Raw genomic sequence first — 26,385 nt, forward strand, 5'->3', positions numbered from 1 at the left:
GTTTTTGGGAGAACCTTTAGTTCGGCTCTTTAAAGAGTGTATGGAAAATGAATGAATAGGTCTAATTGGTCCAGCCAAATTCCCCCAGGTGTCAGTGTCATTTAAGGATTCCATCTGAACACGACCAGGTGGTTCTGAGAATGAGCTGGTCCATATTTTGAGGATGATCTGGCTGCGCTTCATCACAACCACCAATCTGTCCTCTGGAAACAAGAACATGTTACTAATTGGTGCTTGAAAACGGTGAGTCAGGCAGGTGGATTTTTCTCAAGGGTGTGGAGGGTGGAGTGCATGCATTTATGTGTTAGTTTGTGGGGGGGCGGGTTGTTATTTGATGCCTCAGGACAGCAGATGCGAGGCTTGTGTGAACCTGGATCATCTAAAACACATCCCATCCCAGGATAAATTAAAATTACTGAGTATGTAAGCCCTACTACAATGAAATGAGCTGCATTGTTTTAACTTTTAGGCAAGATAAAATAAACAACATGGTCTCGAACTGTTAAAGGGAACTCTGCCAATTCAAATCAACTGGTGGCAGAAAATGACATCATAGCTTCACATCCACCTATTCTGTACCCTACAATACCCACATTGGCATGACAGATTGTCCTTTCGATTGAGGCACTACCTCATGCCAAAAAAAAAAAAAAAATTTTTACTAATTGATACTATATTGTTCCCCATGGGGAAATTCTCTTTATGCCTCTCCCCAGACTTTGCCTCTCTGTTTGGGAGAGAATTCCAGCTGTGAAAAACAACCACCTGTTACAGTACCTAGGACTTAAGGACCTTACTAAGGGACCCCCTCAGTTATTCCAAGGCTGGGCTTGAACCTGCAACCTTGTGATCACAAGCACATAGGCTCAGCCCACTGAGCCACATTTTGCACCTTTTCAATAGTTGGTGTGCATTTTGGGAACTGTTCTCTCAGCATCTGCCAAACAATTAAGTAAAAAGATATGTTTGGATGGAAACACATGATCATTACAATTACCCCAATTCAGATAACTGATACAAACATTGTAACAATGCATTGACTCGGGCCCAAAAGCTGTTATCTGCTACATTATAACTCTATGCCTCCTTTGAAAAAGCACCAGTCTTGTACTTGCAAGTTGAATGGAGATGGAGGAAAACATCTTCCAGATAAACATGCTATAATAACAGCATGTAAGACTGATCCCAGTGCAGCTAGTAGTTAAATCACAAGCCCAAACAATCTCCCACTGTGTACTGCGAGCCCTTAGTAAACAGTCAGCAACAGAAGCATTTATGATAATGGTGTTAAAAAGACGTTAAATTATGTAGCAGCAATTAGATACACAAGTGAACTGACAAGTCCTGAACAGGTAAGCCGTTTTTTTTTAAAGTAGTTTTGACTAGTTTAGGGTAACCTCTTAATGAAGTGTTTGCTTCTTGTCAAATTATTCAGGTACCGCAGTAATTTATTTGCTGTATGAATTTTTAAATAAGACGCCCGGCTATCTATAAGAGTCTTAGCTTGTCACTTTGTCTTACCGCTCATTAAATTACCTGTGTGACGTGTCGCTCATCACATGCAGAAGTTTGATTCTACGAATTTTCCTGACAAAGAGGACTTTTGTAAACCTTCCATCAGACAGGTAAAGCATTTCAAACGAGTTCAACTCCAGCTGCCCCTGAAAACTAAGTTTGTTTTTTTCACCAGTCAAATGATCATTTGGCATAAAGTACCGATACAATTCCAGATTACAGCCATAAGATGTGTATTAAACACGGGTATTATATATTTTACATCTATAAAGTGTATTTGTTCATATGCATATAAATACTAAAATGCTACTGCAAACGTTAATGTTAAAAGTCAGTGCAGTTTAGCCACAGTTTCCTGGGCCACTACACCCATCGAGTCCAGCTCCATCCCTATTGCCAGTCAGCAAATTCGGATTATAGTATGAAACTCATAACCCGGGGGGGTTAGTATACCTTTGCACAGATGCGTCTGCCTTCCGAGCACCCACCATGGGTGCGGTCGAGGACAGCCCCTGTGATGTTCAGACTTGCCCCTGGAAGTGGAGAGAAAGTTGTCCTCATAAAACATAAAAGCATAAAACCAGTAAGAGCAGAAAGGGCTGGACACGCACCTAGACTCCATCCGAGGCGCACTGGCAGAAGTGATCACCAAGTTTCCTTCTTCACCTTCTCCTAATTTTGGTTTTGATAATTCTCCTTGCAATTTGGGATTGAAGGTATGAAGCATGCTTATAAAGTATAACTTATGGCTATTGTAAGGCTTAGTACAAAATCAGTGAATTCCATGTTTAACACACTTGTTTGTTCTGGTTCAGACACCGATGGTGACTGGACTATTGGAATCTCTTAGTAATATTCGGTTTTCTCTCAGTCTAACAATTATGCCGTTATATGATTCATTATATGCTTTGCAATTGTGACAGATTCTGTTTATTCTACGTTTTCATTGTACGTTTTATCTTGACGATAGATGTTGTGGCTTCTATCCACCTGTTAAACACCGAGTGCAAATATACATTTGGGGTTTAACGTTTATTGCAGATAGGAAAGTCATTTTATTCTGATTGGTCATATCGAACTTTCTTACACATACTTTAACAGAATTCATGCATTTAATTAAAAAACAGAGTTAGATGAATATATAAATAACAATAATAACGTTAGGTTTCAGCGAATATTTATATTTCTTAGAAGATAATACTATTAAACTTCGTAGTTAACAGTAAAGTGTAAATACCTTGTTGGCTGCTTATTTTCAGGTAGGCTAATTGTAGCAAACGGTAAATATCAGAGTAGACGGATGATTCTCAGTACATTATCTAGTTCAAGTTCGAAATAACTTACATTAAATCAGAAATTCTTTAATTGAATGTCTGCTATATTTAATTCTATACAAGTTGCACGCCTCCCTGTCCTATATATACCACGCCAATTTTCAAGCAGCTTGAGTGTTTGTAATAAGTCAAATGACAAGGTTAGTAGCCTAAATGAATAAAAGTAACAAAGGTATTTTTCCTTTAGGTGATTATGCTGGTTAAAATGTGTTTTGTTTATTCATTCTTGTCTGGTTAATTTCGTTAAATCAGAGCAGCGTGGTTCGGGTTGTTTCTATTGTTTGTACACTGTGCATGGTGCGTGTCTGCTTGCGTGAATACCGGCCCAGCAGCTGGACGGGAGCGGAGCCGTTGGGTGTGGCTCAGGACTGGGGGCGAAGCTTTGTGGGAAACTGCACAGAAGCACATCAAAGCCATTGTTGCTGGGAAACTGGAGAATGAACATAAAACGCTTAAAATGGCAGCTATGACCTCTGGTGGCCGCACATCACGGTGTCTGTCTGCTGGTTGTCTCTTACCATTTAAAAAAGGTGATTAATTGCTGTTTAGATAACGTTACGTTACGCATTGTGACTCATAGACACTGAAATGTCTATGTCCACCAAGCTAATTATGGCGTTTAGCTGCTTATCTCTTCCACTGTTGGAATGCTGGGAAAATCCGAGCAGTAACTTAAAGTTATTAGATTGCAAACTGATCAATGATCAAGTTAAGATTACTTTAAGATAATAGCTTCCCTTATGGTTTTCGAGGTTGCGAACTCTCATGCTTCTGGCTCACGCAACAAATCTTCCGGCAAATATATACAATTCCATTATAAACCTAAAATTACCCCACAGACTGTTTACAATGTAATAAATTGAAATCAAATTGAAAATCTTAAAATCACACTCCAACCAGATCAAGGGCGTAACTTTGGCTGGAACATTGCGGGGGGGTTGAGGTATTTTTCTGTGGGTTCGAACTTTCTGCCTCTGATTGGGAGGTTTCTGGTTCAAATCCTGGTCGGCTGAGAGATTTCACAGTTGGGCCCTTGAACAAGGCCGTTAACCTAATTGCCCCAGGGACTGTCTGACCCAGCTATCTCAAGTGTCTGTTGCTGTGGATTAAGGCATTCGCTACTGTATAAGTAAATCTTGCTACTGTTGTTTAGCGGTGAAATGGACACAGTTGTTTGGTAAACGCCACAGTGTTGTGGAGGAATCCCTGCTTTTTTGTTGCTAGAGGACCCATATGACTAACACACTGGGGTCCTGTATCATTCCAAGTTATTTTGCTGAGAATTTTTTTTTTTTTAATAGACAAAAACCTTGCCCCAAGCTACTCATCTTATATGTAATTTAGTGGTGATGACAGCAACCGAAAATTCGAGATCATTTTTGTCTGACCAGCTGGAAAAAATATATCAAGCTATGTGTATGCATATGTTTGTAATTATATAGTTAACAATGGATTTTGCCCTCATATCTGCTGTAAATATCTTTTATGAAGGATAAGTGTACGTCAAGAATCTGTTCATTTATCTGCATACCCAAGGAAGGATGGAATAAAGCAATTCCAGTGTATATTAGATATTACTAATAATGTGGACGTGTAGCTGAAATTAGACTGCAGTGCATTGTATGTTTTCTAATTTACAGTTATGGAATGGACAGTTTGACAAGGTACAGACACACTTCGGGTGGGAGATCGGAATCTCTAGGCAAAGGTAAGAATGCTTTGTGTGACACAGAGATCAGGAAAAAATATATGATTAAAGGCTCTAATGATATAAAGCACCATAATTAGTTTGAATGTTTCAGATGTGTTTTAATGGTCTTCCAGCCCCATCATAAGGCAGAGACTGCCCTCTAGTGATGAGCGGTTAGAAGACGGATGGAATATATTGGCTTTCAAAGTATTAGTAACGTTTAACTGAGAATTGGAGCTTTTTTGTATGGATTTCAAATAATATCATGAATTTTATGTTTGTACTGTATGTACTTTTCCCAGTTGTGACAGAAAATATCACCAAGAGTACAACACTGGCATCGTTGCCTCCCAGTAAGTTTTCCTTGCAGTGGAGATCTTTCTGCTTGTTCAGCTGCACGCTCACGATTGTTGAGGTTATTCCTGTCCTTGCCTCAAGTTTCAGCAAAGCTGTAAGAATCTACACTTGACTCTGAAATTTCTAAGTTGTGTTATGTTTTGTGTTGTGTTAGTCTTTGGCATGTTTCTATGAGGCACCAAAGGATGCTGTGGAATGAGTTTCCGAGCCTAAAATAACAGTGCCGTAGACTCACAATCTCCTTGGTAGATTTTGTCGTGGCCCCCACAGTAATAGTATTATTCTTGTAATATCTTATAGGTGGTGGGTAGGTTGGGGTGCATATTCATAAATACCTATTTAAGTGAATGTGATATTTCTGAGAAATTAGAGAATCACAACTTTTTCCTTTTTTTTTAACATCTTTTGACTTGAGTGTGCAGCTGACTGGTGTCTCTCTGCCCTGCTGTCCTCAGGTGGAGGTGGAGGGAGTCAGGTTAGGAGTGGCAGGTCAGGCTCTTCCACATCTGGAGGCCTGAGGAGGGGACAGGGCTCTTCCCCAATCTTCATGGAAAGAAAGACCATAACCAGTCGCTCAGCGGGATACGACGGTGAGTTGGTGGTTAATAATGTTTCATCATTCATCAATATTTTCCTTTTACCGCTATTCATAGCAACATCTCATAGTATTATGATGGTATTTCTTGGCTAGAGTTTGCCTACGCCATATGGTGTTATATACCAGTCATTACCAATATCTTATATTTACTAAAAAATAAACAAACAAACAACCAAATAAATAAATAATAATTATTAATAATAATAATCAATACTTTATTGATCCCCTGGGGAAATTGTCTTTTCGCCTCCCTCAACTTGCTCTTTTTCGTTCAGTAAGCTCTCTGCGAAGGGCAGCCACCCACAGCGGCGCCCAGGGAGGTGGGGGTTAAGGACCTTGCTCAAGGACTTTATTGATCCCCTTGGAGAAATTGTCTTTACGCCTCCAAGCCTCAAGTCAACTGTCCACGAGTTTGGGCGCCATGCATGAAAGAGTTAAATGGCCTCATGTCCTGTTATAATCTCTTTCTTTTCCTCATCAGGAAGTTCCAGTGGAAACTCTTCTCCTGAATACCCAAGGAAGGACTATGGTACTGGTATGCTGGTATACCGGAATCAGAACACCTACTCATTAGCACAATTCATAGGCACCCGAAAACTGACTGTAAATTAGTGTTTGAAGATTACAGACCAAAGTAACATCCTCATGTATTTTCTCAGCGTCAGGAGGCATCTGCAGCAGAGGGAGGAGCCAGACAAGAGGTATATTGACAATGTTAAACATTTTCATATTCACAGTCTATTGGAAAGAACATCAGACATATTTTTCCTTTCAAAATCAATATTCAGTGTATCATAAATATCATTTGTATGTTTGTGTTAATTAGTAGTAGGACATGCAGAGTAATACTTTCATTGCATAGTGGAATTGGCTGTTTACTGTGCATACAAACAGACTGTTGAATCTTGTCACCCCTCTGAATGATGTGGCTGCAGTGGTACCCAGCTAAATAGCTAATGCGATTAATTTGGGTAACCTGCCCCTTCACAGAGAGTGAGATCCGAGCTCGGCTGCAAAGTGCTTCCCCTTCAACTCGATGTGAGTAGCTCTCTGCTCCGTGTCGGTCTCATGGTGGCCCCTCAGATCCTATCAGACTCTTACATTTGCACGGAGTTCGGTTAATGGACTTGAACTGATGCTGGTTATACTGATGACCTGGTAACTCCAGACTTGAAGCAGTGCTTCTCCTTCGCAGGGACGGAGCTGGACGAGGTGAAGAAGCTGCTGAAGGGCAGCAGGTCTTGCAGCGTGAGCCCCACCAGGTCCCCCTCCAGCACCCTGCCCATCCCCAGGAAGGCCAGTGTGGAGACCAGGATTATTTCAGAGCCCTCCCAGTCAGGTACGGAATTATCACTGATTTTAATCTGTATCCTGATTTATTTTTGAAAATGTATCATGTACCTAGGGGAAATGTAAACACCTAGGCAGGCTTTGTGCTAACCCATTGACTGTTTGTTATCTGTGCTCTCTGTTCCAGTCTGTGGTTTTCCGAATAACCTGGGTACTGCTTCCACCAGCTTTCTGAGCAGTTCAGGTGTCAACGTGGGAACGAGCACTGGAGCCAACGCCGGGGTCACCCCCCATTCCGGTAACATCTAATCTGGGAGTGAGAAATTTTCGCTGTTCACCCAAGCGCTATATGAGGTGTATTATTCAATTTCTCTTTATCGTGATTGTAATTTCGTCTAAGTGTATGACTCATGGATCGTACAGCAGAAGTTGCCAATAAGAATCTTGACTCACGCTTTTAATTAGGGTAATCTACAGGTATTTCGGCATCAAAGAGAGAATGCCATTATTGTCACAGTAAAGGTGAAATCAAATATAGCCTTTTCTTGTTACATTTTCTTTCTTATTAGGCATGCAAACATAAGTGAGAGTGAAGCTTGTGGTCACAGTACAAGCTTAGCCATTGATCCAGCAACCATGGGGAAGTTTTAGGGGTTAAGGACCTTGCTCAAGCGGCCAGCAGTGATATTGCTGTTCTGCCAGCCATTGGTTTTGACAGAAAAATCTAACAGTCTGGTTGTGTTGGCCAGGAATCAAACCAGGATCAACTGCTTGGAAGGCAGCTATGCTAACCACTAGTGATGGCCAAATGAAGCGTCATGAACCATTTGCTGTATTTCTTGACCCCACTAGATGGCGCTCTTGGTTTGCTTTGGGGCATGCTTTGAGTCCTTTTTTTGAACAGAGAGCACCATCTAGTGGGGTAAGAAAATACAGCAAATGGTTCACAAAGCTTCATTTGGTCATCACTAGTAACCACTGTACCACCAACATTTTAGTTATACATACTTGTGCATACTTAGCCAGGTGGGATGTTACACAGATGCTCATACAAGTAGCTATAGTCTATGACATCACCTGAGCTGCTACTTAAGTTTACTGGCATCATAGTGTTGCACATTAAGTAACCAGTGGTTGTCTTTCCAGTTTCAGGGCAGTATGAGAGCACAGTTCTAGGTTCTACATCTCCATCCTACTTGTGGACCAGTTCCACTCTCCCATCAGGTGGCTTCCAAACCAACACCAAGAACCTGTCCCCCACCACCTCGCCCTCCTTGCTGCCAGGTTAGAGCTCCTGTTTGTAACCAGATCCTATGAAGGATCTACTGTCTTTCCTGGTAGCTTTTATGCACTGAAGGCTAATTGGCATATATGCTCATGTGATTTTTTTATAGGCTTTGGGGTCCAGAACAATCTCACCCTCAGCTCCATACCAGGGAACAGCTGCAGTACAGGTTTGTGCCCACACTGCTCCCACTGCCAAGCTAATCCTATGTCACAGAACAATATTGTTCTGTTATACCTATATTTACAGAACTATGTGTATATATAAACTGTTAGAATTCTATACTCGTACCCTTTGTCTCCGAATAGATTTTATGCTTTCTGATTTACTAAAAAAAAATTATGTGCCTAGGGGAAATGTAAACACCTAGGCAGGCTTTGTGCTAACCCATTGACTGTTATCTGTGCTCTCTGTTCCAGTCTGTGGTTTTCCGAATAACCTGGGTACTGCTTCCACCAGCGTTCTGAGCAGTGCAGGTGTCAACGTGGGAACGAGCACAGGAGCCAATGCTGGGGTCACCCCCTATTCCGGTAAACTTCTGCTGTTCACCCAAGCGCTATATGAGGTGTATTATTCAATCTCTGTTTATCATTTGCAGTTCAAATGGAATGATTTGTCCTTTTTTGCTCGCTGAGCAGGTGAATGTGTTATACTGGCAGAATGAGAGGGGATAGATGTATTACTTCCTGTAGCTGAACAAACAGTTCAGTTGCACTATCAATGCAAAGATTGTGGGTTTGAATTCCAGGAAACGTGTCAATTGTAATTCTTCCCTCTGATGTAAGTTGCTTTGAATAAATGCATCAGATAAGTATAATATAAACAACACTGGTCTTGCTTTAGCAACCAGGAACACACGTCACAAGCAGGGCTGCCTCTAGCGTCGGGCGGAATAGGCATTTGACTCCTAATTTATCTGCTTGATGGAGGAAGTGAGGAGACTCGCAAGTAAAGCTTTGCCCTGAAGAGGTAGAGCCAGACCTGATCGCAAATGTTACCTTTTCACAGAATACAGCACAAGTCTGAACCTATTATACTCACGTAGCATCTAAGACTGGAAGAATTGGGCGGCTAGAACAAAACGATACCTTACAGCAACCACCCCTAGGTGGCGTTTTATTATGCATCGATCGCTTCAGTGCAGTGCAATAGCAATTGTTCACCTCTAGGTGGCACTGATGGGCAAAAAACATCACATGCGGCAAACACATCATCAGTATAAAATGGAAATGCTCTACCCGTATGTTAAAATTAAACCGCTTCCTGGTTAGTTGAGTGCAATTTTCATTCTGAAATTAGTTTATTGCAATGGCAATTTAAATCTGATTTCAAAACTGAGGAAGGTGGCAATGTGCAAAAATTGAATGACACTTTGTGTTTGGTAACATAATTATTAAATGCGAATCATAGATGATAATATTTGGCGTTTTTTACATTCTTTTTTTTATGTTTACCATGATATTTTACTGTGTAAGTGGTTATGGAAGATTTTTGGGTGCTTTAATGGTGATTTTTCTTGCTGTCAAAGCTGATTTTAGTAGTTCAGGTCATGTTCAATATGTTTTCTGAGGTCTGCAGTATCCTTTTAGCATTCATGCTAATTTTTATAGTATTATATTATATGCAACCAAATGAGCAGACTTGTGCAGAAGATACTACTCAGGAAGTAAGTGAAGCATCACAGAACTTGATAATATATAATTCCTTTGGAAATAATGAGTCCCCAGATTGTAGCCTGTAGATTCTGTATAATAAATTGTTAATTTACACAGATTTATATTGGAACCTATTTTGGTGAGTGTGAATTGATGGCTGCAGATGACCAATGCTTGTCAAAGTTATACACTACAAAAGTTCATTTTCGCTGAAAAAAATTCAGTGGGGCCCATCTATTGCCGGAAAAACATATTAATAGTGATATTTAATCCAGCATGAACATGAAAAAAGTATCCTAATGCTTACAATGACATTGTCCTAGGGAATACAGTCAAGCTGCATAATGACGACACGCTCCTTAAAGACTATAAGTTCCTGCTGCTGGAGAAGGAGAACATTCCAGCCAAGAAGGACAAAGAACTTCTCGTTATGAGCAAAAACAGCGGCAAGCAGTTCAGAGAAAGATTAAGAGACAGTAAGGACACATTCTGTCTCTTGAAATGCATTTTGATCAAGCCTTCAAATAAACACCATTTTGGTGCACATCTATTAATTAGATTAATAGATACTGAGAGACCATCCTGCTGAATTAGCGATACCCAAGTAGCTGGTTCTCCCTGACAGGCACTTGTTCAGAAGACTCCGTACAGAAAGAGAAGGAGGTATCCATTGCAAAGCCTGCATTTTTGCAGTACAGCCAGGACAGCTGTAAGTGGAACCCAAAGCACATCAAAATATCACTAGTTATCTTACACATTGCATGTGAAATCTAACATTATTTCTTGTATAGATGGGCCCTTAAAGGCTTCTACGAAGGACAAAGCCACATATGCAGGTATCATTGTTGTCTCATACTCATAATTAGTACAGAGTTGGACACATCAGTTGGTTCCTCGGTGTCAGTGCTGGTGCTATGGCAGTTCTCTGCTCCCCCACAGAGATCCATAAAGGGGGGGACTCCACAAAGGCAGGAGCAGGCTTCTGTGGGGGCGGCTCCTGCTGCAGCTGGTGGAAGTGGTTGCTGGGATTGCTACTTGGCCTGCTGCTTCTGTTGGGTCTGCTCTTTGGACTTATTGCCCTCGGTAAGTCTTCTTGTGTAACATTTCCATGGTGAGAACACTTGTGTGAGATCACATGGATAAGACCACTTTCAAAATGCTGCCTGGGTAATTTTACATGGGTGAGACCCACTTGGGTGAAAATGGCTGGGTGAGACCATTTGGTATAGACCTCCAAGTGTTTATATCATCTGTTTAGATCCACTTAGGTAAGTTAAGCTGTATACGCTCGCTCAAGTAATGTCACGTGAACAAGACTGCTCACATTAAATTTGCCTCTGCACCACCTGGGTTAAGACCACTGCAGGGAAATAAGATGCAGTGACGTTGCAGTGGGGGTCTACCTCTTCGTGCGGCAAGGTGAGCTGGTTGGTGCTCAGTGTGTTTTTCTTCGTTGGCCCCTCACCTACAAAGCGGAGGAGGTGAAGAACCTGAAGAAACGCGTTACAGACCTGGAGGAAAGACCCCACAGCGGCCGAATGTTAGGCTTGGAAATGAGTGGTGTACCTAATATGGACCAAGGCAACTTCCAGCAGACTGTGCAGCAGCTAATGAGGTCCGAGCTACAATCAGAATCATTCAGAGGTAAAAGACCCACGTGGGCAGTATGTGATCCTGCACTGAACTTGATTGTTGAATATCTCTCCTTTACTTGACAATCACAGTGAAAGTTATATTTGACACTAACATACGCAAAATGTAATGTAATGAATCGTACTGAAACCTAATTTTTGGTGAAACAAAAATATTTACTAATGTTTATATCGGTTAAAGCTGCTTTTGCATCCTCCATGAGGGGAGAAAAAGGAGAACCAGGACTCAGAGGTAAGACCTGCTCACACTGTGTGTTAATATATTTATGTATCAAGTTACTCAGTCATTGCTACTCAGTCACTGCTACCTACCTCAGTCAAATGCCAATGATAGGAAATTACAAATCAAGGGAAAGCAGTTTTCTTACCTCTTTTTATACTCCATGTTGCAGGTGATACAGGATATCCGGGACCTAAAGGTCAGTATATAAGACATTGTTTGTAGTTTTAGGTTGCTCATGGGAGTTTTACTTATACAAAAATGTTCTAAGGGCAGAAGCAAAAATGATTGGTTAAGCGAGATAACCAATGAGATTGTAGAGGAAGTGGATCCAAGCAATTAGAGGAGGCAGGACCAACCAATCAGGTGTCTTGGTCACGTCTCCTCTAGTGGCTTGGACCCACTTCCTCTACAATTTAATTGGTTGTATCTCTGAATCAATAATTTTTCCTTCTGCCCTCAGAAAATATTTGTGTAAGTAAAACTCCCATGAGCTTTTAGTTTCCTGTTGATAGGGTACAGAAGTACATTGCTGACCTTCAGACCAGAATGACAGAGGTTGTGTAGAGTGTGTATGTAGTGCTCTGCAGCAAGGGTGTAAAACAATGCACTGATTCTGCTGTGTTTCCACTCTTGGTTCCAGGTGACACAGGTTTGCCAGGAGTGCCAGGTGAGTCTAGAACTTGTTCTGGAGCTGGTCTCCTGGAATTCTCAGGTTAGCAGAAACTTACAGTGCTGGCACACTGTGCTTCAGGTTCACCTGGGCCCAAAGGTGATATTGGACATGACGGAGCCAAAGGTCAGAAAGGAAGTCAAGGTAATGACAGAAAACAGATTCCACTGGATAGATTCAAGGCAAAAATTCCTCAAGGCAAAAATGTAGTCTGTGAGATCACAGAGATGTGTCACTGTCCTTTGTACAGGGGACCATGGAACAGAAGGCTCACCTGGGCCCCGGGGACGAGAGGGGCCTGCGGGGCCACGTGGGGAGGCCGGGCCTCCTGGAACTGGAGAAAAAGGGGACAGAGGTTTGACAATCACTCTGCACAATTAATGTGAGAAATTAAGTTTTAAAGCCTGCAGTGGGAGAAGATTTCCACTGCATTGAGCCAGTGAGCACTGTATCAACACTATATCAATAGTATATCAACATTAAACTAGCACCAAGTCAACATTATAATAAACAGTAGTTTTGGAATTTGATGATCTTAACTTAGTTGGTGTTGTTTTCCTGTTGTCATACTTTCACAGGTTCTTCTGGTGTTCCTGGGCTTCCGGGGCTTGTTGGGCCACCGGGTCCAGTGGGACCCAAAGGTATGTCAGCTTGCTGCTGCACCAAGCCTTGGTTCTGGCTTCATTAAAATAATTAACCTTTTTTTGTTCTTCACTTGACAAATGGATGTTAAGCTTATTTCCTTTTGGTGTTGAAGGCTTTGCAGGTACGCCTGGCGCCCCCGGTGTTCACGGTGAGTTACTGTTTCCTTTCTCTCAGCCATTATACTGGAGTTTTGTATAACATAAATTTCAATTTTAGGACCACTATTGTCACCAATGTTGACACCAATACATACAGTAAACTGGTTAAATTTGCAGACGACACCAAGGTGGATGGTGTAGCAGATACTGATCTAGCAGCACAGAGGCTACAATGGGATCTGGATTTAATTAGCGACTGGGCTGATACCTGGCGGATGAAATTTAACATAAATAAGTGCAAGGTAATCCATGCAGGGAGCAGAAATATAAAGTACAGATATTTTATGGGTTCCACTGAAATAAAGGTAGTTGATTTTGAGAAAGACCTTGGTGTGTATGATGATGCTTCCATGTCCCACTCTCGCCAGTGTGAGGAAGCAATAAAAAAGGCCAATAGGATGTTTGGTTACTAGGTGTGTGGAGTTTAAGTCAAGGGAGGTGATGCTACGATTATACAATTCCTTGGTAAGATCCCACCTGAAATATTGCGTGCAGGTTTGGTCACCATATCTTAAAAAGGACATTGTTGCCTTGGAAAAGGTTCAACATAGGGCTACAAGAATGATTCCTGGTCTTAGAAGAATGAGAGGTTAGCTGAGCTGAACCTGTTCAGCCTCGCGCAAAGGAGATTAAGGGGGGACATGATCCAGGTATATAACATTCTAACACATCTGGATGCTGTTCAGCCAATTGGCTACTTTAATATTAGTTTAGATACTAGAACTTGTGGCCATAAGTGGAAATTAGCAGGAGAACATTTTAAAATGAATTTGAGGAAGCACTTCTTTACACAGCGTGTAGTTAGAGTATGGAATAGTCTTCCTGCTAGTGTAGTGGAAGCTAAAACCCTGGGTTCCTTCAAATCAGAGCTAGATACGATTTTAACAACTCTGAGCTATTAGTTAAGTTCTCCCCAAACGAGCTTGATGGGCCAAATGGCCTCCTCTCATAAATTTCTTGTGTTCTTATGTTCTTAAATAAGAACTGTATAATTAACGTCCGTCTTGACATTTTTAGGAGAACCTGGCGCTCAAGGCTTCCGTGGAGAAAGTGGACCATCTGGAGCTAAAGGTACGGGGTCACATGCGGTGATACTATCTTATTTTCCGAAAGTTGCTGCCTGTCATGCTCTGGTAAGACTTGTGCGTTATGTGTGGTGTTATTGCGCTGACATCCGCAGCTGCATTTTCCCCAAAATCCTGTCTTTTCCTGCAGGGGAGCGAGGGGTACAAGGGAGTCAAGGACCCAAGGGTAGGATTCTGGGATTCTTGAATTGAAATTACTAAATGAAGTTTCATGAACCATTTGCTGTATTTTCTGACACCACTAGATGGTGCTCTCTGTTCAAAAAAGGGCTCAAAGCATGCCCCAAAAGCAAGTCAAGAGCACCATCTAGTGGGCACAGAAAATGGTTCATGAAGCTTCATTTGCTCATCGCTACTTACTTGCCCTCAAATGACTGCATGTCAGGGTTAATTAGTTTGGAGCAGCTTCCATTATCAGAGGGGGCAAATTAGTTAATGTTCTTCTAAGTGACAAGCTTTTGTTTAACTGATACAGGTGACCAGGGAGAGAAAGGACCACGTGGACCTTCAGGTGAGCATCAGATATTACTAGTTCTTCTTCAGAAGCATGTAGTTTATTACTGATGTGGACATACAACTTCAAACCTGGAGATTTCTATTTCCCTCTGTTGTCTCATGAGTTCGAGCTGTTTAGGTGGGCTGATGGTTGGTTGTTGGTTCCCACCCCACAGGTGATCCAGGACTGCCAGGACTTCCAGGCATTGCTGGTGAGAAGGGACCTAAAGGATCTGCAGGTGAGAGGACATTAAAATCCCACAATTCATAAAGCTCTGAAGTATTCCAATGACTGGCACAAAAATTAGTCTGGGCTCCTAGAGAACTAGAGAGTACTGAAGATCTAGATTCACACAGGGTAATTACATAAAATGTAAATTAATCATGGCCTTTATTTCTAGGTTTTCTCAGGAAATTTTAAATTGAAAATGTTAGATAAATCAGTGAAAGTAGTTTAATTATTGCTCAAGTCGTTTCAGGTGATATGTGTTTACATATCCCTCCATTTTCTCACCATCTTGGTCAGGATAGTGGGGGGTTGGAGCCTATCCCAGGCAGGGCACAAGGCCGGGTGCATGCGGACAGCACGGCACACAGTCGCAAGGCAGAAACACGCGCAGTCTCACTCGATGCACGATTTAGAGACACCAGTGATGTTCTTTGGACTGTGGGAGGAAACTCACACGAACTAGCAGAAGCCACACGCATATACACACACACAGACCTGTAATCATATCTTTGTGGGGACCGCTCATTCATTTCTATGGGAAAAATGCTAATGCTAACTATGACACCCTTACCCCCTACCCAGCCATAACCTTAACCATAAGTCCAAAAAAACGGGTATTCATCATGTCGTAAGGACATTTGGTCCCCACAAAGTAAGTATATCTGGTCCACACACACACAAAGAGCAGGAGGAGGATTCAAAACTGCAAACCTGGCACTGGGAAACAACAGCGCAACCCACAGAGCCACCATATGTATCACTAACAATGCATATACATTGCATTGTTAGCACAATGTCACTTCAAACAACTTATTTGTATATATAAAAGAGAAGTATTATAATGTTTCTAATTTTACACTGAATACAGTTTAGTAGTTACATCAATAAACTGTATGTACTATAATAAACTGATAACTGTTGCCAATTCTGTTTTTTGTGTTTTCTCTTATTATTTTAAACAGGTCTTCCTGGAGCTGATGGAGAAAAGGGCCCCAGAGGTATGTAAACTGGCTCTAATGGGCAGCCGGCCAGTTCCACATGTCATATGTCACCAGGCTCACTATAAGTGACACACAATAAACCCATACATATGTTTGATTTTATGCTATTTCCAGGTGACCAGGGTCCGATCGGACTGCCAGGAATCAGAGGCCCACCAGGATCTCAAGGCGACGCTGGCAGTTCAGGTACGCAGATTTTAAAGGACGTAGATGCACCAGTGCATTTGCTTACAGTTTTTCAGATTGATCTGCAGTGTTAATTTACCATTAGGGGTATCCAGTCAGTCTATAAATAGAGTGAGCTCTCTGTGCCATTAAGTCGCTGTGAAGTGAGTCACTTTGCTTGTTTCTGTTGGGTCAAATGACAATCCTTTTTACTCTAGGATCTCCTGGACTACAAGGACCACCAGGTAATGCTGTTTAACTGGGGCTTTGGGGAAGTGCTGTGGCAGTGGTGATCTAATGGCTAGTGAAGCATGCTTGTGATCAGAAGGTTGTGGGTTTGAATCCTTGAACAGCAAAGTACTGCTGCCCACTATTATATCCAATATGGGTTACTTACAGTGCATTTCAGTGCTGGGGTGTGTGAACAATCAATCGCTTTTTAAAGAAATACTGTAGGCAACAGGTCAGTCCTGGCATTCATATAGAAAGACATAAACTTCTTTTGCAATTAAACTTGGTTGATAAGGTTACTGCTCATAAACTTCAACTGATAGCAGGATGCTGCGGCAGCAGAGCAGTTTTTGTATAGTACAGTATGTTAGCGTTAGCACTGTAGCCCTGCTATATGTTTGCTGTGTGGCATCTGCATCTTCTCCCCATATTATATGGGCTTCCTCTAGATAGTCTGGTTTCCTTTCACAGTCCAAAAACATGCAGTTTGGCAAATCGCTATCTTTTATTTGCCCATTTGTCTGTGATCTATGATCTGTCCGGGGTGCTTTATGATTTATGCCTCCTGGGACAGATGCCATGGTAGTGAAATGCATGGTGGAATATTAATAAGAATTTCTCTTTAAAACTGATTGGGCGTGACGTTAACTTGCATTAGTACTAATTCATATATGTGATTTGTAAGAGGAATGCCTGACTCATTAAGGATTTATGGCTATCACAATTGCAGAGCAACTGAATGATACCTGTAGATATAAAAATCATAAATGAGCTTCTTACTGTGATTATAAACTGCTTGCCTAATACTGTGGCAGATGGAGAGGTTTCACACACAACGATTCCAGCTAGTAACACGTTACATTGCATGAAACAATATAACAGCAGTATGTTGTTAATGTAACAATTATTCAGCTTGACATGATCTTACGTGTGAGAAAATTCACTCGGCCTGTTCCTAGCTTGGCTTGTGTCGTATGCATGGCAGGCCTAGGGTCAAACCAAGCGCTATAAAAATAATGCCAGTCTCCTGGTTATAACACTAGCATTACATTTGTTAGAATAGCTGGTTTTGTTGCAAGGTTCATTTATTTAGCTGTTGTAATTTGAAGGAGGTTAATTTTGAAGTGATATGGTATGAATGGGGTAGGACCAAATAAGTTCACACTTCTGCCTGCTCCTTTTCAGGCAAGGAAATCGAAAGGTGTAATATTATGATGGAGAATGTGGAATTTTTGTTTTTATTTGTTGTTTGTTTGAAATAAATAAAATGAATGAATGAACATTTCTTTAAAGATAATGAATGAAAGATATTTCACATTTTACAGGAATTCCAGGAAATCCAGGTGCGCCTGGGACCAAAGGTAACACAAAATTGGAATTAAAATAATTGGAATTAAGGTTCTTTCATAAGCATACAGACTGATGTTGTAAAAACAAATGCTGGTAAGAACGACATAAACTTGCCAGTTCTTTCGCAATTAAAATTGGTTGATAGGTTACTTCTAGAAAAACCCCTAAGCTATGGTCTCAATAGTCTCAATGGTCCTTTCCTGATTTTCGTTATAAGGTTGCATCATTCAAACTTCTATTTCAGGTGATCCAGGTGAACCTGGAAGAATCATCAATGCAGGTCAGTGACTGGAGATGATGTTTTGTATTTTAGGTGCACTGTAGTATATTGAAATAAAATGTATGGCTAATTCATTGTTTTTACTAAATGCAGTGTGATGCATGCAGTCATTACGTTTCCATACCTCAGACTGTCATCTGTGAAAATAACTAATCTGTCACAATCTTTGATATACGTCTTTGCCGTGTTTCTCAGCGGGTTCGAATTCTGTGGGCATACCTGGTCCCCCAGGCAACCCTGGGCCGCCTGGACCTCCAGGACCATCAGGACTGTCAGGTTGGACAGAGAAAAATATTTCACATGGTTTATTGCTGGGAGTGAGGGGCTCTGTAGGGGCTCTGTAGGGGCTCTATCCATCCCTTAATCCAGATTAAGAGTCATTAGTGATGCTTTTTTTTTTTAAGGTCCAATTGGTCCAGCTGGGCTGCCTGGTTCACCTGGTAAGTCACTTCTTTCTCGTAAAATAAGAAACAGAGCATCTTTGGTCATGCAGAGTGTAGATGGCAGAGTGTAGATGGAGAGTGTAGATGCAGAGTGTAGATATGCATAGTACAAACAATACTGTAACCTAAATATGTTTGTGTGCGGCTGACCATCTTCATATGTATGTGTCTCACATTGAGCATATTTCTGTACATTGGCAGGTCCTAAGGGTGCCAAAGGAGATCAAGGTAAATAGGAGAGGCCCACTCCTGGTCCTACCATGCATCATTCAAAGTATTTGCAAGCTCTCCATGGCACAATTCCTCTGCCACATGTATGATCCAAGTAGGAAGTGCTGAGAAGAAAAACTGCTGACCGTCTGGCTGCTTTCAGCTGATCATGCTTTGTTCTCCTTCCTGTGACCCTGACCCCCTTCTGCCGTGTCCCTTTCAGGACAATATGCTGAAAGCAATGCAGTTCTGTCAAGCCTCCCAGGCCCTCCTGGACCACCAGGGCCGCCGGGGATGCCAGGGCCGGCTGGCCGTGCAGGTCAGCACCGCTACGCTTTTGTCCCAGTCCACACTTCAGTGACAGGGTCAGAGTGTGTTTCAGCTGGGGATCGTCACACTCCAGACCCGTCCTGATAATGAAAAAATTCAATTTTATGTCGATTAATAACATGATCTCCCGGCCACTGTCACCAACCTACCACCAGGGCGGCGCACTGGAAATTCTCCCAGTTCTCACAATTAGACATTAGAGCTAGTTGTTAGTAACAACTGCTCATGTTCTCTTAACGTCCTTCTGTTCAAAGTAAAAACTGATTTTCTTCTTTAGGAGACTCCAGACAAGGTCCACCAGGGCCCCCTGGTCCACCTGGAAGTCCAGGTCAGTCTGTGCCTTTCCAGTGCATCCACAGTCATGCTACCCTGCAAAGGGCTTTGTGAGATCTGCTGAAAGCACATGTTCTTGGTGTTTCCAGGATACGGCCAGCCAGGCCCCCCAGGACAGAAAGGAGAACCTGGAAGCCTCTTGCCAAGCTCAGGTACTGACTCATACAAACCTCATTATTATTTTTTCATATGTTTTTGAGATTAATTGATCTGGACTCATGTGCAAGGATGCAGTGTAGTGCTTCAATCCATTAACTAATTTAGTCTCACTTTTCACATAATCTGTTTTTATTGTTCATTTTCTACTTATCAGTTTAGTGTTTGTCAGTTTTTCTAATGTAGTGAATTACAGCCACTTTCACTGCCAAGCATTAAAATTGGCGTCATTTAGCTATGGAGTGTCCAGATCTTTCCTAAATCAAAATCCTTTTAGATACCAGGATGACTGATTTTTGAAAACTAGCATGATAATAATTGCCATTGCAATGACATTGCATAAGAAGCCAAATAAAGATGTATCATTTTATAGTAATTACACCTAAAATGTCAATGCATTAAAAAACCTTTTTGATATATATCAGTTGAAGTACAGTAGTATGTAATCCACTTGTCATTAATATGTAAATGTGACAATGACTTTACTTGGATCGGTTTCCAGGAACATTCTATGCTGGACCTCCAGGACCCCCGGGACAACCTGGACAGAAAGGAGCGCAAGGTCAGCACACTCAGCAGTGAAAGATCCAGCTAATTAAAGTTCCCGCTAATGAAAGTTCCCGCTAATGAAAGTTCCCGCTAATGAAAGTTCCCGCTAATGAAAGTTCCCGCTAAAAGTTTCAGCTATTGGAAACACACAATCAGTGATCATTGTTCCATCTCTGGGTTCTCCAAAGAGTGTAATTGTACTGTATATTGACAATTACAGGTATTCAGGGTCCAAGAGGATATCAGGGTAAGGTGTTTTTTTCTTCACAAAATAGGATTATATATGTATTCATAGTTAACAATCAGATATAAATTAGATTAAATTATCTAGGGCAGCCAGATTAGAGAGTCTGTTTGCTAGACAGGTGCCTTTGAATCATACTTGTGAATCTTTATATGTGGTCAGCACTGGTGTGTAGGTTGTGTGTGGACTATGCTGGTGTGTTAAACTACTAAACTACGAGCTGAGTGGTGGAAATAGTGTAATGCATCATTTTCTGCATGTTCTTGTCATTTCACAGGTGAACCAGGCCAACCAGGCCTGCCTGGATCATCAGGAAGCCTTGGAGATCATGGGAGAGGTGAGTAGGCGATAGCATTCATTTTCAATACTCCCAGAGTAATATTCAAAACCATTTGATACCGTATAATAACATTTAGTCTCAATCCACAATGCTGGACATTAGTATTAATTATGTAGTATATAAATAACAAACACAAGTGGTCAGTAATGATGCTAATGACTACATGAAGTAACTATGTAATGGTAAGCAACACTTACTACTGTTAATTATGTTCTTGGGTTTAGGTCTTGCTGGCCCCCCAGGACCTATGGGCCCCACTGGTGTCTCAGGGCCACCTGGACCCCCAGGGAGAGAGGGACCAAAAGGTGGGTATTTGATTGATGTACTTGTAATTAAATCGCAATTGTGTAATTCTGTTGTAATTGCGTACCTGTGTAATTACGTTGTAATGCCTATTTCGTTGTGTTGTGTTCCTCTGATCCCCAGGTGAAGCTGGAGTACCAGGCGCCCCGGGTATACCTGGTGCTTCCAGAGGTAGGAGCTCCAGTCATGCATATATCAGAATACATTATAATTAGTGTCATATTCATTCTTGAGAAACAATAAGTGTGGTAACTTGCCAAATTATTACTTCAATAAAACAATAACTAAAACTCTGTGGTATAGAAAAAACTTTCATAGCTGCCAGACCTTTGATTTACTATTGATCAGGAGTTTACTCACCAGGTCAGTAATAAGCATGGTTGGACCATGTTGACAACAGACACTGAACTGCCTGTATATCATCTGAACTGCCTGTATATCTCCCCCAGATCCTAGTAGTTGCCCTGCATTTTGCTTGTTTGGTCCTCATGCCTTCCATCTGTTTGCAGTAAGCATTCTGTGTAACCCTTCCAGGTGGTAACTCAAGAATCAGCCAAGGGCTACCTGGCCCCCCCGGCCCTCCTGGGACCCCAGGTCGGCCAAGTGATGGGTCATCGAAGGAAGAACTTCGCCAGTACATTTTGGAGTACATGCAGAGTAGGTAGCACTCTTCTGGGGTCTAGCAGGACATTCCTTTGGGTGGTCTCACTACTGTCTGCAATTTATGAAAGCAGATGCAAATGTGTTTGTCAAATGCAATTTTGAAATCACATTCGTGGTGTAAGTGCACTTAAAAGGTCAGAGAGAAGCTCCAAAGTGGTTCCATTACTGTGTCTGTTTGTAGGTGATGCCCTCAGGCAGTACCTTATTGGGCCCCAGGGTCTCCCCGGACCTCCTGGTGCCAGTGCTTTGGGAGCTTATTCTGTGGAGGACTTGGCCTCCCGAGTGGTTGCCTACATCCAGCGTGAGTACTTGTCAACGACATCATACTTAATCCCAAGAAAAGAGCAAAACACAGGATACCTAAAGAGACTTTCTTGGTAGTTGACTGGTTAAAATTATTAACTGTTAACTGTGGCTATGAGAAGTTCACACTCTTTATAAATGTGGGTGGGGCTGATAGGTACGGGAGCTGTGATTGGAGCTCCAGGTCCAGCTGGTCCCCCTGGGTCTGTGTCTGTCAGTGACATCATCGCACTGATGCAGCGTGAGTACTGGGTTTCACTGCATTTTACTATCCCTGTCTCTCAGTGAGAAAGCACTGAGCTTCATAATGTGTCTGAAACAAGACAGTTAAAGTGTTGTAATGAAAAGCACTCCATCCATTTGAGAAAATGGTAGCATGTTCTTCCTTCTAGCAGTGGCAAGATGAAGACAAAGGATTTAAATGATATGGCACCAAGTATCAGCATAGTAACAAATGATGACCGTAGTTCAAAAGCGATATTATGTTTATTGATTGTGAAAAACAGTGTAGAATTACTGTGTGTATGATATTTTATGGTCTTATGCAGGGGATGAAGTGCGACAGTATCTGATTGGTCCAGCTGGTCCTCCTGGACCACCAGGAGTTCTTCAGACCTCACTAAATATGCAGGAGGTGGCTACTCGAATCCTTGGAACCATGAATGGTAAATTTGTGCTCAGTAGATGCAAGAGGAATTCACTGATTTATACCTGAAGAAGTCACAGAAATGCTAGGCTCATGCAGGCTGAATCCAAGCATGTCACTGAAAATATGATGCTTTACGGTTTGTGGTTGAAGCTTGATATGCTATATAGCATGCTATCGCTAACATGCTACTGCTATGTAAATGTTTCTGTATGGTCAGAACGTGGGATGGTTGGAGTTCCTGGACCCCCTGGCCCTCCTGGACCTCCTGGGCCGGTATCTTCTCACCTGCCCTGTAAGAGCTCGTTCCGCTGGACTGCTCTTTACTCCCATGTCTGTCCTGTGCTACTTTCATTATCTGAAATATTTTTGTCCACTTCTATTCGTCACATTCCTCTTGTCCTTGTTGTTAGTTTTTTAATAGCTTCCCTTCTAATGTGCTATGACTGACCTGTTTTTTGTGTCATACTTCTGAATAATTCAAATTTGTTTCCATTTACAGCATTAGAAAGAGTGGAGTACGTGTCACAGCCAGGGCCTCCAGGTCGACCTGGACTTCCAGGGCCTCCTGGACCTCCAGGCCTGGCCAGTGGTGGATCCCATAGCTCTGGCTATAGACTCGAGGATATCAAACAGTACTTGCAGGGTAGGTAGACAGTAGGCATGTAAAGATGCATTGATGTATCATGAATCGAATCATTTCAATGCATTGATCTGTAAAGACAGAATCGATTTTCATAGGTACTCCTACTTCGGGGTTGTGCATTGTCCCGTTCACGTAGTGCGAGTAGATGCACAAAGCAGCAGTGCCGTTACGCAAAATTACGCATTAATATTCATAAAGGAAACATTACTTGATCTTTGTGCTACAGCATTTTTGGGAAGCTCACCTGCTTATTAGTGTAGAACACTCTCTCTAACGGTTAAAATATTCTTTGAACGCCATGCTTTTGGAAAATACCTCGTTTGTATATTTTCAATATTTTCGCATTATGATAGGCTTTTTGGAACGTAACCCCATCATAACCTGGGGAGAGGCTGTGACACATTTTATCAGTTACTGTTAAAGATGGCATGGTGGCACACTGGGTTAGGAGATGCCAGTACACACAGATGGAATGCCTGAATTAACGGTGGCTGACGAGAAGCCATTTGTTTGAGATCCCGTGTTGGGTGTCCGCTACTCTGTGCTTCCTGGGAAGTACTCTAGGCTTACAATGGCCCTTTATTATAGAGCAGCGTTTCTCAATCCAGTCCACATTTTTGCTCCCTCTCAGCTTTCGGTAAGGAGCTGGCAGGGACCTTAGAGAGAGCAAAAACATGGACCGACTGTGGATCTCCGAGGACCGGATTGGGAAACACTGTTATAGAGGATGGATACAAGTTGATAAGAAGACTAAGAGAGTATTATAATGTTGGAGTAGTCATGTTATGTATTCAAACAACGCTAGTTCTTAATACATTTAATCAAAGGAAACGATCATACCAATAAAACCTTTTTTTTGCTGTATCACAGATTCTGGATTTAATGGACCACCAGGAGCCCCTGGCCCCCCAGGGCCAATGGGCCCTCAGGGGCCTCCTGGGGACTCCAGAGGACTGGTGTCATACACTGGAAACTCTCAGCAGGAATGGGTGCATGCCTATTTACAGCAGTATTTCAGCAGTGAGTCCCCCGCCCCCCTATTGATATATAATGCCATGGTATGGTCTGCTTTGACGTAGCTAATTCATCTTCTGATGCGTTTTGTTTCAGATGAGAGTGTCCGTCGCTCCATCACAGGCCCACCTGGCCCTCCTGGTCCTCGGGGAGAGAAGGGGGAACGCGGGGATAGCAGCTACATCCTGGGGACTACCCACGAGCGCAGCCACGGTCAGAGTAGCGACCACGCATACGGTCAAAATGGTGAGCGCGGGTACCATCTAGATGAACGAAGACAGGGCCAGAATGGCAACACAGGATACGGCTACAATGAAAGGCGGCTGGAAACAGCGGACTACTCAAATATGGCTTTGAAAGTGGCCGAGTATATCAAGAGTAAGTATCTGCTAGTAAGTGCAGATGCATTTCCAGGGCTGTTGAGTAGAGGGCTGAAAATGATCTCCACCTCCAGGCCAGGGTCTACTGCGGGGCCTGATTCCAGACGGTCATGGGCTGGAGCGATGGGATGTCCAGGGTCCCCCCGGCCCCCCCGGCCCACGTGGCGCTCCAGGATATAGCCGCATCATTGGGTACCATGGCAACGTGACGGCTGATCTCATGGACTTCTTCAGAAGTGAGAAAAAAAATGCCCAACTGAAATTCGTACATTTCTATAAGCATATGTGACACCTAAAGGCATGACTGTGAGGGTGTTTGAGGGGGTTTCGTGTAGAATATTCTGAAATAATGCTGTGCAATTTGTCTGAATTTACTAACAGCACATGGAGCCATTGTTGGCCCAGCCGGCATACCTGGACCACAGGGGGAGAGAGGGTATCCTGGACTGAAAGGTGACAGAGGTACGGCATCAACATTTCAGTGTCTCAATAGCAAATAGAGCGAATGATGGTATTTTTCGAGTAGATTATGCTACAGCTGGCACTACTTTACATTTTTTTGTTTTGTTTTTGATTGTAGGTGAAGTGGGATCTCCGGGGCAACCAGGCCGTGATGGCCCCAGGGGAGAGAAAGGCGAAAAGGGTAAGCCATCGGAAAGTGGATATTGAGGCAAAATCTAGTTATCCTGCATTATCAGCTTCCTCCATTACCAATGAAGTCAATGAGTCATCCTATCACAAAGGCCGGTTCATCACATCCTCAAGCCTTTTTGGGTTCTCACCAAATTACAGCTTTCCCTTAGAATTTATATTTGGGTGGAAAAAAAGCACAATACTTCACTAGAAATATTACCTTCATACCCTCCCCCTTTCCTCAGGATAGTTTCTCTACTGCTGTTTTTTTAATCACATCTGTGACTCCCACACTCTTCCCGAATCCTAAGTGTAACCGAGCTGGACTGCAAGGGGTGGATGTTTTGAGATTTTTCTGCTCGCAGGAGAGCCAATGGTGGTTGGGCGTCGGAAGAGGAGGAGCTTGGGGGTGTGACGGCACAAGAGAAGACGAGGAGCCACTCATTACACTTTCTGCACAATAGCATTTAACATAGAATTATAGTGCCTGGGTAGAACTAGAAAAAGTAACAAATTAGCGGTGTGCTTCTTACCTACACAGCCATATATATTTCCTTGTACAATTCACTTTGACAAATAGAGGGAAAATTCAAACCAGTTTAAGTTTTAAACCCCAAATGGAGAGTTAAAACCTAAATTTTTACAATTCCTTCTCTATACCGCATGCCCATTTCTGGGCCGCGGAGGTCCAGATCCTATCCTGGTAACACAATACAAATTAATACTGGGGAGTCCAATGCCAGCTCCCCCCATAGGACCCAACTGATGTGTAGTGCCACAGGTTAGGCTTTGTGTCTGTCATCAGAAGAGCATAGGTTCAAATCCTTTATTTGGGAAAGTAGTTGCATGACTGCTAGGCCCTTGTGCAAAGTCTAAACCACCCCCCCCCACAAAAAACAGCCCTAAGGTGCTAAATAAAGGTCTGATACCAGGCTCCATTCGCACTCACATATGTGCACCTCTACTGGGAGAGAAAGGTGGGATGTGTGAAAACTAAAGAATTCCTACGTAACTGGTGAATAAAGCATCTTTTTTCACGTGTGGATAAGTCAAGCTTAAACCATACAAATGAGTAAAATACAGCAATTTTTTTTCCTGAAATGATCATTTTGCACAGTTACTGAATTTGCCAACCCATGTGATTCGTACATGGTAGGTCAGATATTGCTTTTGTTTTTGCAAGTTACAGTAGATGAGTACATTTGAAACTTCAGTAGTGGCAGATTTTTATTTTTGTTGGGAGTGCTTTTGTATTTTTGTACCTTTTTTAAAACACGACTTGCA

At 42.3% G+C, this 26,385-nt stretch overlaps 1 protein-coding gene across 4 annotated transcripts; it reads left to right on the forward strand.

Annotated features, from left to right (window-relative positions):
* Positions 1 to 1,327: 1,327 nt before the first annotated feature.
* On the forward strand, positions 1,328 to 25,988 carry col17a1b (collagen, type XVII, alpha 1b). 4 transcript variants are annotated; one of them, XM_023842497.2, is made up of 56 exons: positions 1,328 to 1,352; positions 4,490 to 4,557; positions 4,842 to 4,892; positions 5,352 to 5,486; positions 5,976 to 6,029; positions 6,154 to 6,195; positions 6,485 to 6,532; positions 6,690 to 6,833; positions 6,972 to 7,082; positions 7,931 to 8,068; positions 8,179 to 8,238; positions 8,489 to 8,599; positions 10,048 to 10,200; positions 10,350 to 10,433; positions 10,516 to 10,560; positions 10,664 to 10,807; positions 11,198 to 11,368; positions 11,558 to 11,608; positions 11,769 to 11,795; positions 12,240 to 12,266; positions 12,351 to 12,413; positions 12,520 to 12,624; positions 12,848 to 12,910; positions 13,027 to 13,062; positions 14,090 to 14,143; positions 14,288 to 14,323; positions 14,633 to 14,668; positions 14,829 to 14,891; positions 15,844 to 15,879; positions 15,997 to 16,068; positions 16,266 to 16,292; positions 17,604 to 17,639; positions 17,873 to 17,908; positions 18,104 to 18,184; positions 18,313 to 18,348; positions 18,553 to 18,579; positions 18,785 to 18,880; positions 19,169 to 19,219; positions 19,314 to 19,376; positions 19,883 to 19,942; positions 20,150 to 20,176; positions 20,451 to 20,510; positions 20,738 to 20,818; positions 20,940 to 20,987; positions 21,351 to 21,473; positions 21,661 to 21,780; positions 21,940 to 22,023; positions 22,331 to 22,447; positions 22,649 to 22,723; positions 22,931 to 23,074; positions 23,945 to 24,094; positions 24,185 to 24,466; positions 24,543 to 24,704; positions 24,850 to 24,930; positions 25,049 to 25,111; positions 25,467 to 25,988. In XM_023842497.2, the coding sequence occupies exons 2-56, from the start codon at positions 4,497 to 4,499 to the stop codon at positions 25,514 to 25,516; spliced, it is 4,401 nt and encodes a 1,466-aa protein (XP_023698265.2). In that variant the 5' UTR covers positions 1,328 to 1,352; positions 4,490 to 4,496; the 3' UTR covers positions 25,517 to 25,988. The 4 variants fall into 4 exon arrangements, with proteins under 4 accessions (XP_023698265.2, XP_023698259.2, XP_023698274.2 ...); XM_023842491.2 differs by lacking the exon at positions 1,328 to 1,352 and adding an exon at positions 2,075 to 2,231; XM_023842506.2 differs by lacking the exon at positions 1,328 to 1,352 and adding an exon at positions 2,075 to 2,231 and having other exon boundaries at positions 5,976 to 6,023.
* The last annotated feature ends 397 nt before the right edge of the window (positions 25,989 to 26,385 follow it).

This window comes from Paramormyrops kingsleyae, chromosome 3, assembly GCF_048594095.1.
Source record: "Paramormyrops kingsleyae isolate MSU_618 chromosome 3, PKINGS_0.4, whole genome shotgun sequence".
NCBI classification, from domain to species: domain Eukaryota; kingdom Metazoa; phylum Chordata; class Actinopteri; order Osteoglossiformes; family Mormyridae; genus Paramormyrops; species Paramormyrops kingsleyae.